Consider the following 19,591-nt stretch of genomic DNA (forward strand, 5'->3'; position numbering starts at 1 on the left):
AAGTTAAAATCTTTTTTTTCCTTCTTTCATATAATAAATTATTCTCAATTCTTTTTATATTCCAATCTCGAAAGATATCTTCAGTTCAATAAGTTCAATTTTTACTAATAATAAAAAAATACAAATAAAAAATAAAATAAAAATATAATATAATAAAAAATAAATAAAAAATGTGTCTTCAAATTTAGAAAAGATGGAAATTTATATTTGTCAAACATTTATTACACAAAGTAATATAATTTTTTTGATTTTTAAATTAAAATATATTATTTTTTTATGTAAAATGGTAAATTATTCTCCTTTGAATCTTGAATAGAAGTAATAGCAGTAATAAAAAGAGTAAAAATAAAAAAAACAAACATAAGGACAACTAGCTTTTTCTAGGGCATTGAACTTGAATTCCATTGATAGTTTTCAGAACGCTCTCGAAAGAAATCCTTTAAAAAAACAATAAGGCGGCTCACAATGAATATGCGTTGGTTTTTATGCGGTAATACATCCAGTATCAAAGGTTACCCGGACGTCGCATCATTCTGCATAGAATATCCATAAATTAGTAGTACTTGTTATCAGATTTATTACAAGTTATATTTGTTGGGCCATTAGAAATATTTCGAGAGTTATTAGTTATTTCCTGAAAATGAAACACTATTAGAACTTTTAAACATTATGCAAATTATGTAAATTATTTCAAAAGTAGTAAGTTTTTTGCTTTTCTAATTGTAAAAAGAAAATGTGATACTTTTTGTATGATTGGAAAATTTAAAGAAAATGTTAATTATTCAGTCACTTTACATATATTATAAATGAATAATAATTCGAAGTCAAAAATAAAAAATGTGAATATATTGTTTTTTATTTTAAAATTAAATGAGGCTGTTTTCCTTTTATTTTACTTATGCATGAAACATAAATTATACAGAAATACTTGTTTACAACTGAAATTAGAATATTCAGTTTTTTTTAACAAATATAGAATTAAAAAAATTGTAAAAAACTTACCGAAAGATACTGTGATTTCTATTTTTATATTAGATGCGTATATCATTACTCGTTGGAAATGTTAGAATATTTATTTCTTCCTCGACCATCAAGAACTTCTGTTAAATTCGACATGACACTAAAATCAGATGTGTAATTCCAATTTCTAGATCTGAAAATTAAAATAGTTGTTGGAAAATTGTAAGGCGATTGCAATGTATGTCTTGAATATGAAAATTATAATATTTACTTACAATGAATCTATGCTAGTCAGACTACCACTTAACCCTGGTGTCAGTGATTTTCCTTTAATTTTTAGCAGTTCAAGTATAAAATTGGAAATGGATATGTAAATACTTTTACCAGATAAGCCCAAATAACGGGGATTGTTTAATTCCAGAATTATTCTTTCTGGCATTATCGAAGGCACTTTAAGTGAATCTGGATCAATTTTTATGATTTCTACCGAGGAAAAATGCACCACGAATAAATATGGTGCACTGAATGCTGGAAACAATAATTAAAAAAAGTTCAATTTCATATTCTGTAAAGTTCAAATATTATCAGAAATAAAAAAACTTAAGTTCTTTTGTTTTTTTGTGTTTATAAGAAAAAAAGAAAATGAAATAGAAGATTTTTTACCAAATGCAAACGGAAGATGACTCCAGTTGAGATTTTCACATCTAATCTTCTGTCCAGATCCATTAACAAAAATGCCAAATTCATTGTAACATAATAAAATTTCTACAGTTTGTAAATCAATAGAAACATCCAGAGCATAAATAGGAAATATTTTGAGTCCTGTTAATTCAGTAACTTCGTCAGTTCTCACAGAAGAATCATCTATTTGTGGAAAGTCTGAAAAAGATCCAAAATTAAATGAATAAAAATACAGAAAATACAAATGTAAAAAAAAATACTTTAATTGCTTTAAAAAATAATTAACAAAAAATTAAATTTACCATTCATTTTAAATGTCGTCATGTCTATTTGAAAGAATTCGTTACAACCAACAATGAGATTATTTTTTATAAATAAAACACAACTGCAAGGTTCTTGTGTTTTAATTTCACGTATCTTGATAAATTCACCAGATTCTCCATTTAAGGTCCATTTTAGCAGGCTGTAGAATAAATTTCATACGAGTGAAAAAATTCAAATTTTACTAGTGTTAAAATTGAGTCTATAGACTTAATTTTACACTGTTTATTGTAAACAATTTCAAGTCATTTTAATTTAAGTAATTTTTAAAGAAATACTTATTATGACACATAACTGAAAAACTAATTAGAATTAAATTTTCAAATTATATTATATTTTTAAACTTTAAAGTAAATAAAAAAACTTTAAGAAATTTTGATACTAATTTCAAATTTTACATCAGATTTTCAAAATTGAAAATAATTAAACTTTCTGTTGTACGAGGTAAATTGAATTTCGCAAAAATTGATATTTGATACCTAAATTAAAAATAATCTTCAACTTTCTGAACAAAGAATATAAATTATATTTTTTTTTAGAGAATATTTCCATTATTTTAAATTCGCTGATTTTCAAAAAAATTTCGAAAAATCAATTATTTAACAAAATTTTATGCAATTTATTTTTCACAATAATTCAATTACTTTCACTAATAATAAAATTTTTCATGAAAAATCAATTTAAAAAAAAATTTTTTGATTAAATTCTAAGCAAGAATTTAATTATTTTCATAAATAATAAAACTCATCGAAGAATTTCAATTATTTTCATTACTATTTTAAATTAATAATCGAAAAATTCAGTTATTTTCACAAATAAAGTTTTCACACAAGAATTCAATTATTTTAAATAATAAAATTTTCATAATATTTATTATATTTCGAAAAAAAAAATTATTTAAAACAATGTTTATAAAATTCTAATGAAGAATTCACTTACTTTCAAAAATAATAAAACTTTTTACAGAAATTCAATACTTTTTAAATATTTTAATAAGCTTTTCCGCAATAATTCAATTATTTTCAAAAATAATAAAATTCTTCTCTGTAATTCAATTATTTTTGAGAATTATAATAAAATTCTATTCAAATTAAAAACTATTCAATTATTTTCATAAATAATAAAATTCATAGCAGGATTTCAATTATTTTTAATACAATTTTACAGGAATTGCTCAAAAATTTAATTATTCTTAAAAACTTAATTTCAATTCCTGGACAAAAATAAATCATTTAAAAAAATGTTTTTTTTAATTCTATGGAAGAATTGAATAATTATTTTCAAAAATTTAATAAAACTGTTCGAATGAAATTAATTGTTTCAAATACAATTTTAATTAAACTTTTTTGGAATAATTCAATTTTTTTTAATTTTAATAACATTTTTTCTAAGAATTCAATTATTTACACAAATAATTTTTCGAAAGAATTCAATTATTAAAGATAACACAGGCTGACAAAATTTTGGCGAATCTCAGAACCAAGAACCGGACAATACTTTTCCGAAGGTTTTTGACGTGCTGAATCCGAATCTGACCTCAGAATTGCCCCATCACGTCAGGTTTTTGAGATATTCTAACCTTTAAAAAGCCTTTTGAAACTTGAAAAAATCTTTATTTTTCACTGAGATATCGTCATTTGAAGTTTTTGAATGTGGTAAATTGGTCAATATTCGTATACTGACCAGATTCAAAAACTTCAAATGACGATATCTCAGTGAAAAATAAAGATTTTTTTAAGTTTCAAAAAGCTTTTTAAAGTGGAAGAATAGTACTTTTGGATGCCGCAAATAACTTTTAGAAAAAAAATGTTTTCTTGATTGTACAGGACTTTAAAAATGCCAAAAAAAAGTGTTTTTGGAACTTTTAGGTTAGAATATCTCAAAAACCTGACGTGATGGGGCAATTCTGAGGTCAGATTCGGATTCAGCACGTCAAAAACCTTCGGAAAAGTATTGTCCGGTTCTTGGTTCTGAGATTCGCCAAAATTTTGTCGGCCTGTGTAATAGATAGATAAAAAAATTACTCCCGAAAATTCAATTATTTTAAGGTATTTTAATAAAATTTTTTTCAAAATTCAATTATTTTCATAAATAACAATATTCATCACAATAATTCAATTATTTTTAAAAATAATAAATTTCTTCTTGAAAATTCCATCATTTTAAAAAATTCTAGTAAATCGTTTGCAAGAATTCAATTATTTTCATAAATAATAAAATGTTTTTTAGGAATTTAATTATTTTCAAAAAAATTTAATCAAATAAATTTGTCCTGAAAACATTGAAAATTTTTAAGGTCCTGAAAACATTCTAAGTTAAAAAAATTTAATAAAATATATATATAAAAATATATATATATATTAAAAATAAATATATATTTAATTTAAATAAATATATATTTCCCACAGACATTCAATTATTATTGACAAATTTGTAAAATTTAATTATCTTTAAAAACTTTTCGCAATTCAATGATTTTCAATACCTATCTACTATTTTCATAAAATTTCCAAATAGAATTCAATTATTTAAAAAATTGTTTGTAAAAATTCAATTCTTTTCATGAATAATAAAAATTTTCATCAATTCAATTATTTAAATTAGAATTTGCATAAAATTATTCGAAAGAAATGAATTATTTAAAAATTTTTATAAAATTCTTCGCAAGAATTAAATTATTTTAAATTCTTTCATGAATAATAAAATTCGTAGCAGAAATTCAATTTATTAGCAGGATGAGAAAAAAGTAAATATTTTTGATGAAAATTAGGAAAAAGTCAGGAAAATAAAAATTATGGAATGGAAATTTTGTCAATTTTGTAAAGTGAATAAAACGAGTTTTTTTGGGGTTTTTTTGACATTAAAAAAAATGAAAATAACCCACAAAAATTAATATTCAAAACAAACAAATGAATGCAGATAATTTGCTAACGGAAAGGAAACTTACGATTATTATAATGTATGTATAATATGTATAAATATATATATATATATTTTAAATTTACTAAAATTGATTTAAAATTTCAATAATTTAATAATTTTAACATTTTAAATTTACTTACATAATGTGAGAAGAAGTTGCTGCACAAATTGTCTCTCCTTCAACTTGATAAAGATGACAATTATTTTCGGATTCAGCCAAAATACGTTTTGTATTAATTTTAGGTCGTGAATATTTGAATGATAGAAAATCAAATTGTTTAACACTACAAGAAAGTAATTGTCTTTCTTCCTCAGCAATCATCAAAGCCAATCCCAAATTGTAATGTAGAGACAATTGATGAACATTTTTTACTCCTCTAATTACCTTCAGAATTTGAGTTTGCAAACAGTGATAAACGTATAAACCTTCTTCTGCGCCTATTAATAAAACTCCTTCTTCAATTTCCAAAACACAGTTCAAATTCAGCTGAAATAATAAAAAATAAGGGTTGAAAAAAATGTTTACAATCAAATAAATCATATCAAATTAAAAAAAAAATTTCTAAAAATATTAAATACCTTATTTTTTTCCAGTTTTAGTATTGTTTGGCAATCAATAAAAGTGCTCTGATCAATTTGCAAATAATCAATATCTCTTTCGGGTAGATCTGGCTCATTTATTGTTAGTGTTTTCGGACTACTAGTGGAATTCGAAAAACATTCTGAACTGCTCTCCAAATTTTTAGATATACTGCTTGCAATTGGTACAGTGACAATATTTTTTTCTTCCACATTTCCTACAAGTAAATTGTATTTCTTTTCCATAGAAGGTACATTCTTCGGTGACGATAGTCTTGATATTTTAGTATTTAATAATTGTTCCATTAAAACCTTTACTTTTGTTCTCTCTATTTCCAATTGTTTTTCTAATTCATGATAATTAACGGCAGTCGCAATTTCAATATTTTCCTTTTTTTTAAGACCGAATAATTTATTGTAGACGCCTTTTTTCTTTTTATTGTAGTCGTCGATTTTAAAGTTGGTTTGCTGTGTGTAATTACTTTCTGCTTTGGTTTCTCTCTCTTTATAAAATTGTCTCATTTCATTCATAACATCTTCTCGTTCAGTGACTCTCATTTCAAGTGCTTGACATTGATTGGCATTTTTTTGTAAATCCGAAACAAGATTTATATTCAATTCTTTTAATTCATAAACTTTCGATAAATGCTGTGAATTTTCTTCTTTAATAATTTGTGTTTCCTTTTTTGCCATATCGACTAATTGCTTCATTTGTGATAAATCGCATTCTAAATTACTACATTTTAATGATATTTCAGTAATTTGTTTATTTAGTTTATAAACTAATAATTTGTATTCATCTCTTTCTGTAATTAAATTATCTCTCTCGTTTTCAATGTCACTCATTTCAGCATCCAATTTTTCAATCGCTTTTTCTGCAATTTGTCTCATCGTATTCTCTTCACTTTCAACTATTTTGCATTTTCGAATATTACTTTTCAAAGTTCGTAAATCATTTTGCAGTTTACTTTTTTCTTCGAGGAGACTATTCTCTCGTTTTTCGAAATCATTTGTCAGTTTTTCATAATCATTCAATTGTTCCTCAAGAATAGAACAGGCTTTTTTAAGTAAAGTATCGTTAACATGACAATTATTATTTTCTTTTTGTAGTTTCTCGATTTTATCTTCATATTCACTTATTATCTCATTTTGTTTCAATATCTTTAATTCAAAATATTTATTAAGACTATCTATTCGATATTGATTTTCTCGAATTTCCCGGAGGGACGCATCTAATTCTCTTCGTAATAATGCATTTGAATGCTGAAGTTTTTCATTTTTTTTATTCGAGTTTGTTAAAGCCTGTAAAAATGATTAGAAATTGAAATTGTTAATATTAAATTTTTTGTAAATTAAATTTAATTGTAGTTAAAAATTAAAATTAGTTTTAAAAAAATTACAATTAAATTGTAAAAATTAAAAGCAAAAACTAGAGAGAATTAATAATAATAAAGTCCTTCAAAAAATTTTATTATTTAGAAAAATAATTGAATTCTCGCAAAGAATTTTATTAAAATTTTTAAAAATCACAATTTAATTCATTTGAAGAATTTCTTTGAATTTTTTTTAAATTAATGGAGATTTTTTGATAATTTTAATTGAAAATTTTGAAAGCAATTGAATTTTATGAAGAAGAATTTTATTAAAATTGAATTGAAAACAATTGAATTCTTGCGAAGAATTTTACTATTTATAAAAATAATTGAATTTTTTCGAAGGATTTATTAAAATTTTTATAAAAAATTGAATTCTTCTGAGGAATTCAATTAAAATTGTTTAAAAAATCATTGAATTGTTTAGAAGGATTTATTAAAATTTTAGAAAATAATTTAATTCTTTTGTGAAATTTAAAAAAAATTTTTGAAAATATGAACAGTAATAATTAATTTAGTAAGTACTTAATAAGTGAATTTTTTAAATTTTGATCATGAAATTATTTTAAAAATTTATATTTGAAAATAAAAATGTTTAATTTGCATAAGAATAATAAATTGAATATCACGTTCCGCGCGCTAGCTCGCGTAACATTTGCTAGTGTTTTAATAAAATAAAAATAAATAAAAAAATTTACAAACAAATAAATAAAAATTATATTCATATAAAACAACCTTATTAGCCAAATCTGCTTGTATTTTGTTATTTTCGGATTCTTTGGTTAACTCTGCCAATGAAATTTTAGCAATTTCTATTTCTTTCAATACTTTAATGGATTTGTCATCATCCTCTTCTCTTTTCTTCAATTCCTCCATCAATTTTAGTTTCTCCTCTTCTATTAACTTTATTTTTTCTTCTTCAGTTTTAATTGCTAAACGTTTATCAAGATTGGCATCAGATAGTTCTCTTTCTTGTAATTTTTTCAATAGTTCTTCTAATTTATTAATCTTCTGTAATTGATTTTCTGGAAAAAAATTGTTTTTCAATATTACTGACTTATGAAAATGTTTACAAATATTAATTAATTTATTCATAAAAGAATATAAATTCAAATGAAGTAGAAATAAAATAAAATCAAAAAGAAATATGTAGAATAAAATAAAATGACACAAAAATAAAATAAAATTTAATAAACGAAAAATTATACCTTCTGTATTTAAAGAGGTACGCAACTGAAGTTCAAAAGTTTCTTTTTCCTTTTTAACACTTTCAAGATTCAAAAGCGTATCTTTAAGTTTCGATTCAGAAATCTAAAAAATAAGAAAAAATTTATTAATTCTAGCAGATGAAGGATTAAAATAGATTTCACTCACTTTTGATTGATATTGTAATTGCTTATTTTCGGTAATAATTAACTCGTTCTGATCTCGTAAATCTATGTATTTTAATTTCTCCAATTCCAATTGTTTCTGAACTTCAGATAATTGATCATGAGAACGAATTATCATTTTCTTTAAATTGTCCCCTATCCCTTGAGCACTCTGACGACTGCATTCCTTCATTTTATTTAAAGACTCTTTATACTGAATCTGAAAATAAAATAATTTATTAACATAAAAATATTTCCTCTCAAATAACTTATAAAATAACATTACAACAAAACTATTTAGAAATTTTAAAAATTGTTTTTATTACCAGCAGTGCTCGAAGCAGTGAAAGTATTTAAAAATACGGACTTTACGGATCAAAAATTAAAAATTACGGACCATTTACAGACCAACTGACAAAAATAGAATTAGGCCGAATCAAATAAGAGAACATTTTACTTAAAACTAGAAATTCAATTTTTCATAACTATAAAACATGAAGAAATCGATAACTCCGAGTCTTCGACTCGAAGTCATCGATTTCTTAATGTTTTATAAAAATTAATAATAATCATTAATAAAAATAATTTATAATAATTAAAATCATTATCAATTCAATTATTATTTTTAAGAATTTTTATCTAAAATTCTTCTTTATATCGATTATTTTTAATAATTTTCAAAAAAGTTCTTTAAAAATTTTCAAATTCATTTCTTTACAATATTCAATTTTACGAAATTTCAATTATTCAAAAATTCTTTAATTAAATAAATATTAGAAAATAGAAACTAAAAATAATATTAAAAAAATTCAATTGAACTTTTTAAAAAAAGTTAATTACAAAATTCAATTATTTTTTAAAATTCACGCAATATTGCTTTTAATATTCAATTATTATCTAAAATTTTAACTGAAATTCATTTTTATGAAAATCAATTTTTATTAGAATATTCTACTAGAATTCAATTATTTAAATACAAATAAAATGCAAATAAATAATTTGTTGAATAATTGAACGTTTCTTAAAATTCAATTCCCACAAAAAATCGTTATCAACAAATTTTCGAAAATAATTGAATTCTATGAACGAATTTTAATAAAATTTTTAATAATAATTACATTTTTCGACAAAATTCGATTAAAATTGTATTAAAAATAATTAAAATTCTGCATTTATGAAAATAATTGAATTCTCGCGAAGAATTTTATTAAAATTTTCAAAAATAATTTAAATTCTTGTAAAAAATTAACAGGAATTCAATTATTTTTAAAAATTTTAATAAAATTCTTGGCATAAATTAAAAATAACAAAATTCTTAGCAGATCTTCAATTACTTTCAGAAATTTTAAAAAAATTTTCGCAAGAATTTAAATATTTTCGTAAAATAATAAAAATCTTTGCAGAGATTCAATTATTTTTCAAAAGTCTTAATGAAATTCTTCGAAAAAAATTCAATTATTATAATCTAAGATTTTAACTGAAATCTATTTTTAAATCAATGTTATGAGAAAATTCTACCAGAATTTAATTATTTAAATACAAAAATAAATAATTTATTGAATAATTGAATGTTTCTTGGAGTTCAATTCCTATTAAAAATTTTATTAATAAATTTTTAAATAATTAAATTCTTTGGACGAATTTTAATAAAATTTTTAAGAATTTTTTCGAGGAATTTGATTAAAATTCTATTGAAAATAATTTAATTCCTAAAAAGAATTTTATTATTTACGAAAATAATTGAATCCCGGTAAAAATTTTATTAAATATGAAAATAGTTGAATGATTGCGAAGAAATTTATGAAAAAAAAAATTGTTATTAATGAAATTCTTGTGAAATTTTTATTATTTTTTGAAAATAATTAAAAGTTTTTGTAGAATTTTATTAAATTTTTTTTTTAAATAATTAAATTCTTTTGGTAAATTTTATGAAAATAGTAGATATTGAACAATATTTAATTTTTGCGAAGAATATTATTAATTAATTAATAAATTAATATTAATATTAAATAATGGAATTTTATTACTTTGGAAAATAATTGAATTCGCGTGATAAATATTGTTAATTATGAAAATAATTGAAATTTTTTAATGAATTTTAATAAAATTTTTGAAAATAATTAAATTTTGCTATTTATTTATAAAGATAATTGAAATGTTGACAATGTTTTTTTTAGATTTTTTGAAAATAATTAAATTTCGGAGAAGAATTTTAATATTTCTAAAGATAATTGAAATTTTGACGAGAATTTAAAAAAAATTTTGAAAATAATTGAATTTTTGCGAAGAATTTTATTACTTTTAAAAATAATTGAATTTCTGTAATCGTTTGTAATTTCTCTAAAATTCTCAAAATTATATCGTACAATTTACGAACTTTCCATCAGTTTTGAATGAAATTACGGACTTTACGGACATTTTTTTTAAAAAAACGGACTTTTACGGACCTGAAGCAAAGTTACGGATTTTTTCAGGATTTACGGACCTACTTCGAGCCCTGTACCAGTTTAATTAATTAGTACGTTTAAATTACAAATACCTGTAAAATTTTCAATTTTTCCAATTCGGTATTTGATGTATTTAATTCAGATTCTGTTTTTTGTAGCTTATCCCGTAATTCAGCAATCTGAACAGTTTGTACGTGTACTTTATTCTTTTCTGAGTTTTCCCATTTTCTTTTTGCACCCTTTATTAGATTCAGCGTTCTACTTTCTAATTCTTGTCTCTCTTGTCGCTCCAATTCTGCTGAAATTAATTAATTTATTAAACAAATTAAATGTTTATATATTCAAATGAAAATTATGAGACTCAAAATTGTATACAAACTCTCTCGCAAACTGTATTGTTATAATAAAACTAAATCTTGTTAACACAAATATAAATTACCTAAAATTCGACTTATGCCAGCAATTTCAGATCTTGCAGTCATTAGTTTTCGTTCTAAATTTTCTCCTTTTTTATTCGATAATTCAAGGAGTTTTGATTTTTGGAATAACTTATGTTTTAGATTAGAAGTGGCTTTTAAATTTCGACTGTGTTTACATTGAAGCTCGTGTAAAACATCCTTTTCCTCTTTGTTCTCTAATTCTGTATTCTTGTCCATGATTTTCGATAAAATCCTGGTATAGAATAAATTATTTATTATTAATAAATATACGAAAATGTCATTAAATAATTTGACAGGAATATCAAAAACACTAGAAGCAGATTAGTTTGTTTACCTTTTTCATTCACAGAATTTTAAGATTAAATTTTATTTTTTCTTCATTTTTTTTTATTGTAACATTTGTTTACTTTGTTCACTCTTTTAAAACATGTTCTTAAACGTATTTACACACTAATAATTGTAAATTAAACTTCATTTTAAAATACATTTTTTTAAACGATATTTGTTGTTTTTAGAGTTGCGCAGTTCATGTTTTTGTCTATAGTTGGTAATTTCGAGTGTAGAGAGCAGGTATTTACTGGTGACATCTGGTGTTAAATTTTCTATTGTCGATAAGCAAAATAAATTGAGTCTGGAACAAAACAAGAAGACTGTCTGGAAAGGATTTTAATTACATATCCCGATAACCGTGACTTTGTAAAATGATATAATAATAATTGAAATTATATAATCAAATCTATATTAATTATCGGTAGTAGGTACAGTTAATACTGTTACGTTTATTTTACAATTCTGTAACGAAAGAAATAATTTTGTCTCAAACTGAACAATATATACAGTGTTATTTTTCTTATTTAGAATAGTTTTAATATATAATATATTTAATTATAAAATAATAAAAAAATGTATTCTGTACATTTTTCAGAATGTTAACATTTTTGCTTTTAACTTCGCGCGGTTTAGTTAATTATTAAATTAATAAAAGTGAAAGTTAATAATAATAAATTATACATTAACAATAAGTAATAATTAAAAATCAAGTTTATGAATCAAAATCCAGAAAAAGTTGGACAATACGCGGTGAATTCTTTGCTTTTTGCTCGTGCCCGTGTAGTAGGCTACACAATGATCATAAGATCTGGCCCCGATTTGGGCCATGGTTAAATTTCTACACGGGTGTCCCTCGTGTAGTTTTCTCATTGTTCTTCACCTCTATTTTCATTATTTTACATGCAAATATTTCTATTTTTATGTTCTGACAGTTGGCTATGCCTCAAGTCATTTAAGAAGAAGAAGAAGAAGAATATTTTTATTTGGGTAAAACTTTTGAATTTAATTTATTCTTCCTTGAGAGTTATGGGAATATTTGATATTTGTTAAAATAGTTGCAAAAAGGTATCAAATTATACGAATGGTGTACAGCAGTAAAAGTTAGGTTAGGTATCCAAATTTTTTATTCTTTATATTAATTGTCTATTTTGATAAAATTATTTAACTAAACTAGTTTTTAATTAAAAGTTTTTTGATTATTTATTTGGTTATAGTAAAATTGCTTAAAAAAATAACAAAAATAATCTCAGTAATGGAGGTGATAGAAATGAATGAAAGTCGTTTTAGTTTTTCGGAGTTCTATTGCAAATTTTTTGTGAAAAGGATAAAGTACAAAAACTTTTTTTTAGTTTATTAGTTTATTTTGCACGTCTCTCATTATGTAAATCGAAAATGAATAGCTTGAAGTACCTATGTGTTGACAACTTTAACAAAACTGGAATTCAACAGGGAAAATGGTCTCCAATTTCTACAAAAAGTGAGTAAATATAATTTTTTAAAATCATTTACTATAATTGGTGTTGTTCCAAATAAAAAGTTTTGTGTAAGATAAACGTTCCATATACTTGAACGTCCTTGGAAAGTTTTATTATTTTTTTAGGGGGAGGGAAGTTTTAACTTTAGGTTTAGATATATCTATTTTCAAGTTTCAGGAATAAAAAACGTATTTCTTGAGAGAACAATTGCCTGAGGCAGTCAACCAATTAGCTAACTCCGACATCTTCCCCAAAATCGTTAGCCAACGAAAGAAGAAATACTCTTCTCATATAGAAGTTTTGCCTCAGGCACATTTAACTTTAATTTTATATTTTATATTTGCTCCAACTAAATCTTCAAAAGTCAATTCCATGAGTTATCAGTTCAAAAGTTACTTTTTAATGTTTCACAAAGTAATTTATAAAATATATAAAATTTTGAATATAGTTAATTTGTATAATTATAACAATAACAAGGAGATTTAAAGTCTTGACATATAATGCAAATAAATATTCCTTAGAGATTGTACCAACTCTGGTAACTAGAGAGAATAAATGATGATGAAATGGTTTTAATAATTATATATGGACATGAAGGTGCAAAATATTTTCAAGTATACTGGTCGTGACAAGTGCAATTCTTAAGAGGCTCTTCAGAACATCATTATGAACATAGTTATTGCAATGCAAAATAACAAGATAGAACAAGAAGTAATATATTGTAGAAATTTTCAGAAGCTCATATCCACTTTTATTAGAAGCAAAATGATGAGTGTAGGTGAAGATAATTGAAATTAAATGAGGTCAAGTGATAACTTCTAATTCTCTCATGTTTTATTATTACTGTATATTTGAAAAGGGAAAAAGTTTTTCGTTATATTTTTGATTATTTCGTGTCAAATAACTAAATATTAAAGAATTATTTACATAGAATCATTTATTTATTGAATCAGACAATTATTATTATTTAATTAAATAAATACAATTTATTTAATTCACAGTTTCAGAGACAGATATTCAATTTTAAAATTTCTTTTTTATTCTATTATTTAATATTCAATGGCCTATAATTTTGTTTACTGTGTTATGTACTCCTGCTCGTATATAAAATAAACGTCACAAAAATATCCGGAATACGTATTGCCGTCCTGATGAAGAAAGTCTGTATTCGACATTTTTATGCAAAATAAGTTTTTTATATCACTGGATTCGTTACGGAAAAAGCAATCTAGCTATAGTAATATTATTCATATATAATAATAATTAATTTTAGAGATAATCAGCCTTTAATTGAGACTCCGGATCTTAAAAGGGCACTTTCCGCATAGACTTTACATGGTGAAAGTGCCCTTTTAAGATCCGGAGCCTCAATTACTCTATTATCGTGAAATCATTTTGAAATAAAATAACATTTTAGGGTCAGTTGGGGTAAATAGAAACAGATTTGCTAAGTTTCACCAATAACATAAGTTTTTTCTTTTAAATTGGAATACTTTCGGTTTTTTTGTGTATTGCGTTATTATTTCACTTCCGTGGAACAATTTTATGGCGAAGTAAAAAATATGGGTATCATTAAATTGCAATAATCAACTGTTTCTATTTTCCCCTAAATTTTTCAACTTTGCAAAAATTTAGGGGTAAATAGAAACAGTTCATTATTTCTTAAAAAAATTTAAGAAAAAATCAATTTTAAGTATGGAAATGTTAAAAGACACAAAGAATTACATAAGAAATTGTGTTATTTATAAAATAATTCAAATTAATAATTAATAATGCATTACATAAGTTTAAAAATAAACCATGCCAAAAGTTGAAACACATTACACAAATAAAGGTTTGTTCTCTCTTTTTCTCTTCTATAGTGTTGTAGTTTGATAGAAATAATTTTCTCATTTATATTATATGAAATATTATTGAAATTTCTGCTGTTTCTATTTACCCCGAATTTCCAGTTTTTAGGGGTAAATAGAAACAGTCTCCTATTTTTTATTAAAGTTTGCAAAATGAAAAAATCAAAGTTGGTTTTTGTTGTAGTATTAATAAGAGATAATTATTAGTATGAATTTTTATTTTATTTTTTCCAAATGCGAGTCAAAAAAGTGAAAGGGTGTCTTCTTTGATTTTCAATTTTTTATGCAATAGGAAATATTTTTTTATATACTGCTGCTAATTGACAAACGGAAAATGGGAAAATACTTAGAACTTGTTGGGGGTGATATAAGCTTCAAGATGTAAGGCCGTATTCATTTAAAAAATTTTTTATTTAACTGAAATAACTACTGTTTCGATTTACCCCTTGTTTTTATTTACCCCATCTGACCCTATGTACAAATAATTATTTGATATTCAAATATTTTATTCCTGATGGAATTTATTGTTCTCCTTTATTTTTATGAAACTTGATACGTGTTTTTTTAATAAAGTATAGTCGTTAAAAAATAGTTTTTTAACAGCGGGTTTGTTTTATTTATATAGACGATACACATCCACCATTTATGGAAATTTTATTTTGTATATAGAAAAGAAGCAAAAATTTTCATTAAAGTATATACGTTATAGTACCCACGTACAAAAATTTTTCTTTTGTTCGTTGGTTCGAATTTTCCATGATCGGTTCAATATTTGCGTTTGCGTTGGTCTAGCCTTTTTACACACAATGCTGCACCAGCTGCATATGGTTGTAGTATGCGAAAAATAAATGAAAATTTTATAAGCATAGGTGGCTTCTCATATGATTTTTTCAATAGGTCTCAACCGCAGGCAAAATCCAAATTTTTCTGTACACGAAAAAAGTTAAAAAGTGTATATTGTACAAAATCGCTAATTATTAATTATTTATTAATTATATTAAACATGCATTAAATACATTAAATGTATTAAAAAAAAAAGAAAACTTAAAAACTTTCCATATATTTTTACCATAAATGCGTTAAAAATAATTTTTCAATTAGAGTGTCAAGTAAATTCTCTATTAATTATTTATGAAAAAGATGGATTGCTTATTGATTTGTAAAAATCTCTGGGATAACGTAATTGTATTTGGGAAAAAAACTATAAAATAATATAGTGGGATTTTATTGAAAATTATTAATGAAAATGTTTTGTTACTGGGGTGACGAATATGTCATGGGGGAAATATCTCATCTCCCATATTACACTTTATATACGTCATTCATAGTTTGGTTTTTTTGAATATTTTTTCCATGCAGTGAACTTTTTGATTCAATTAATTTTTTTCTTGTTAATAAATAAAAAAACGTGTTTGCTTACATTGGGAAAATTTGAAACGATTTCAAATTATTTTATATAGAAAAAAAGTGAAAAGGATATTTGAAATGATGTTAGATGACTATATATATCAGGTTAGATAGAACGAGGTGTCGGCGTAAACGAATTATCTTCATGTCTGAAAGACTTATCTTGACGGATTGGATTAGTTGAAAGACTAGATCGAGAACCGATTGGTTGAAAATGTCAGAGAAAAAAAAGAAAATTTTGTTAGAAAAGGAAGTTATTCTCCATCTTTCAAAGTTGATATTATATTTATTGGCCGAGGGAAGTTGCACAAGGATGAGTTCATTGTTAAAAAAATTTAATTACATATGTCTCTGCAGTCAGATAGGTTGCCACAAGTCAGATAATTTAGGTAAAAGTCAGGAAAATTAATGAAAAGTTAGGGAATTTTATTAACAGTACTGAAAAACATAAATTAAATTTTTGAATTCATAAGAAAATTCTGAATTTTTGTGTCTTTTTGTTTGCCTTCCTAAACTATAAAATTACCACAAATTCAAATACAAAACCTTCAATTTTTTCCATTTCTGACAATAATATATTTTACATAATTTAATTCTATAAGAACATCATAAACTTATTACTTATAAATCATTCAATGGATAATTTTAGATACGTTAACCTATACATTGGGACCTATTGCATAATTAACCATAGAGTGTCCAACGTCCTTCCGGCAGGCCAAAAAGTCTCACCTGAGTTCCTCCGAAATCGCTTTGTAAAATTAATATGGATTTAGATAAACATAACAAAAAATATATCGTTGGAAAGGTAAAAACGTCATGAAACTGAAGTTACCAACGTTGATTCAACGAAAAAATTGAAAAAAAAATTTTCTCTAAAAAGTTCAGGATACAATTTTTTTTTGTTTATTTTTAACCTTCGCGCTACCAACGATTTTTTTAGTCTCGTACATAGAGTTTAAAAAAAATTTCGAAAGGTTCCAACACGGAGAGAACTCGATATATATTCAAAAGTAGATATTGAAAAAATAAATATTAAACTTTAATATTTAGATATTCAAATCACATGCTAGATATTAACGCTTAACATCCAGATATTTACTTTTAATATCTAGATAGCTGTCCCTATGTTAAAGAATAAAAATATTAAACTTTAACATGTGAAGTCGGGGAAAACAGTGAGTTTGGTTTTTTTGACACGGATTTTCTGAAAATCCAAGAATGAAACAGGGAACCCGGTCGGGTTTTCTGTTTCACCCCGGTTTGGGGAAGCCCGGTCAGGCCCCTACACGGGTATTTAAAGAAAATTCCAAGTGATTCCAAGTCGGGGAAAGCAGTGATTTTGAATTTTGTTGTGTTATACGAATTTTCCAAAAATTTCGAAATTTCAACTTAAATAATATTGGAATTTAATTAAAAGAAGGAAGCAGTTCGGTTAAAATAAAGTAGAATCAAATATAATATTAAAGTCAAAATGTATTTAAGAAGATATACGTCTTTACAAATCGAGAGCCGGCAAGGGACTAAAAAAGATAGTGTAAAATTCACTATGGTCCACACGACTACATGAGCTGGCCCGTATCGATATCATATAAACAAAGTTAAGAAGGTGCACGTGGCACATATATATGAGCATCTACATTACTGCATATATAGTTAAGGGGCACACCTAGTGTGAGTGATTGAAAAAACGTCGATTTTTAGGAATTTTTTTCAGGGAAATTATTGCATCTAATTTTTTTTAAAGTTTTGTACATGTATACATATTTGTATAAATAGTGAACATTTTGTAATTTTTTCAAAGAAAAATATCTTTTTTTAAAGAGTTATTCGCTATATAAAAAAAAACAGTTTTCCCACTGCTGCAGTTATTGCGGCCTTCTCAGTGACCTAAATCAAAAAAACCAAAAAGATTATTAAACTAGAAGATATTTGCCGTACAATGAGGCTCCAGTTTTTTAATTGGATGAAAAATAAAATTTTGGGATGCCAAAAACCATCGGATTTTTTTTGGTGAAATTTAAAAGCTTTTTTCAAAACTCCGCCATTTTGTTGCAATTCAATATTTTTTGACATCCGAGGGTCATTGTACGGCAAATATCATCTAGTTTAATAATCTTTTTGGTTTTTTTGATTTAGGTCACTGAGAAGGCCGCAATCACTGCAGCAGTGGGAGAACTTTTTTTCGGATACTCAGGAGATAGCGAATAACTTTTTAAAAAAAAGATATTTTTCTTTAAAAAAACTACAAAATGTTCACTATTTATACAAATATACATGTACAAAACTTTAAAAAAAATTAGAAGCAATAATTTCCCTGAAAAAAATTCCTAAAAATCGACGTTTTTTCAATCACTCACACTAGGTGTGCCCCTTAAATAATATTAAATTATTTTGTATATTTCAATACTCCCACTCAAAATAATTGTAAAATATTTGCGATGTTTTACATTTTGACACTGAGGTACAAGACTGGTCCAGCATTTGCTGCGATGAATTAGGAAAACCTCAGATAAAACCTAATTAGACCGGAAAGAATCTTATTGATTTACAACATATTATTTTCTCAATGTGTACATATTCGTAGAGTAGTTTCTCTGGTGCAGGTGATTGTCACAGTTCCGGACAAAAGTTGAATTTCGTTCCGCAATCAGATCTCAAACATCCTTCAGTCCTATTTTGTTACGAATTGATTGGAACTGTACAGCAGGCAAGGATTTTGTAAACGTGTCTGCCAATTGGTCACATGTTGGAATATATTTTAATACTAGCTGTCGGACCCGTCTTCGATGGGTTTTAGTTTCTGCTAATACATTTGAAAGGGTGTTTACCGGAAATTAAAGTTTACTGTGAAAAACTAATAATAAGTTAACATTAACTATTTCGTTAGGAAAATATTACTATTTTAATCAGTGACAGACTGTTTTCTATCAAATTTGTTATTCAGGAACAGTATTTGTCAACTTGTAGTACTTTATGCGTTTGTAGTACTACAATTAATGTAGGTATTAAAAATTAATCCTAAATTTACACCAGCTTTTGGAGTCAAAGTAGAGTCTATTTCGAAATAATTGTGTCGCAATTAGATCCTACCTTACGACTGCTAAAACCTAAATAAAATCTATATGTTTACACTGAGAAAACTAGAGAGTCAAATTCAGAGGTTCAAAAAGTGTATGTTTCCTTTGCTTATGAAGAGAGTTAAATAGTCCTTCTAAAATAAATTTTGAATTGATAATGGAAATCTACTTGTATATTTTCTCCCATTATATCTGAGGGTCAAAAGTTGCGCAGAAAATGTGTACGATCTGATGCGCGCGAAATTATTTTTCTGACATTTTATGTATTTAATTTAGGGGTAAGGTTGCCATATTTATTCATTTCGCGCCGGATAAGGAAGGGATTTCTCAAGATGGTTAATTTGTCCCTCTGTTAT

At 24.7% G+C, this 19,591-nt stretch overlaps 2 protein-coding genes across 8 annotated transcripts in view; one reads left to right on the forward strand and one right to left on the reverse strand.

Annotated features, from left to right (window-relative positions):
* Window positions 1-183: 183 nt before the first annotated feature.
* On the reverse strand, window positions 184-11,620 carry LOC122511381 (myosin-11-like). 2 transcript variants are annotated; one of them, XM_043626577.1, is made up of 13 exons: window positions 11,428-11,620; window positions 11,093-11,325; window positions 10,746-10,951; window positions 8,211-8,426; window positions 8,045-8,147; window positions 7,572-7,861; window positions 5,464-6,765; window positions 5,025-5,371; window positions 1,944-2,104; window positions 1,624-1,839; window positions 1,236-1,488; window positions 1,003-1,153; window positions 184-634 (listed from the first exon to the last, which is right to left on the reverse strand). In XM_043626577.1, exons 2-12 carry the CDS (start codon window positions 11,307-11,309, stop codon window positions 1,048-1,050), a joined length of 3,417 nt encoding a protein of 1,138 aa, XP_043482512.1. In that variant the 5' UTR covers window positions 11,310-11,325; window positions 11,428-11,620; the 3' UTR covers window positions 184-634; window positions 1,003-1,047. The 2 variants fall into 2 exon arrangements, with proteins under 2 accessions (XP_043482512.1, XP_043482513.1); XM_043626578.1 differs by having other exon boundaries at window positions 10,746-10,948; window positions 11,428-11,619.
* Window positions 11,621-11,718: 98 nt separating this feature from the next.
* Window positions 11,719-19,591, forward strand: part of LOC122511383 (lachesin-like) — a 493,244-nt gene continuing 485,371 nt past the window's right edge. The window contains exons 1-2 of one of the 6 annotated variants that reach the window (XM_043626583.1): window positions 11,719-11,851; window positions 12,711-12,900. The gene's annotated coding sequence lies outside the window, so the exon portion shown is untranslated. Of the gene's footprint in view, window positions 12,534-12,710; window positions 12,905-19,591 lie in introns of all 6 variants that reach the window. The other 5 variants (XM_043626584.1, XM_043626581.1, XM_043626586.1 and 2 more) reach the window with 5 other exon arrangements.

This window comes from Leptopilina heterotoma, unplaced genomic scaffold (assembly GCF_015476425.1).
Source record: "Leptopilina heterotoma isolate Lh14 unplaced genomic scaffold, ASM1547642v1 Lhet_81, whole genome shotgun sequence".
Classification (NCBI taxonomy): domain Eukaryota; kingdom Metazoa; phylum Arthropoda; class Insecta; order Hymenoptera; family Figitidae; genus Leptopilina; species Leptopilina heterotoma.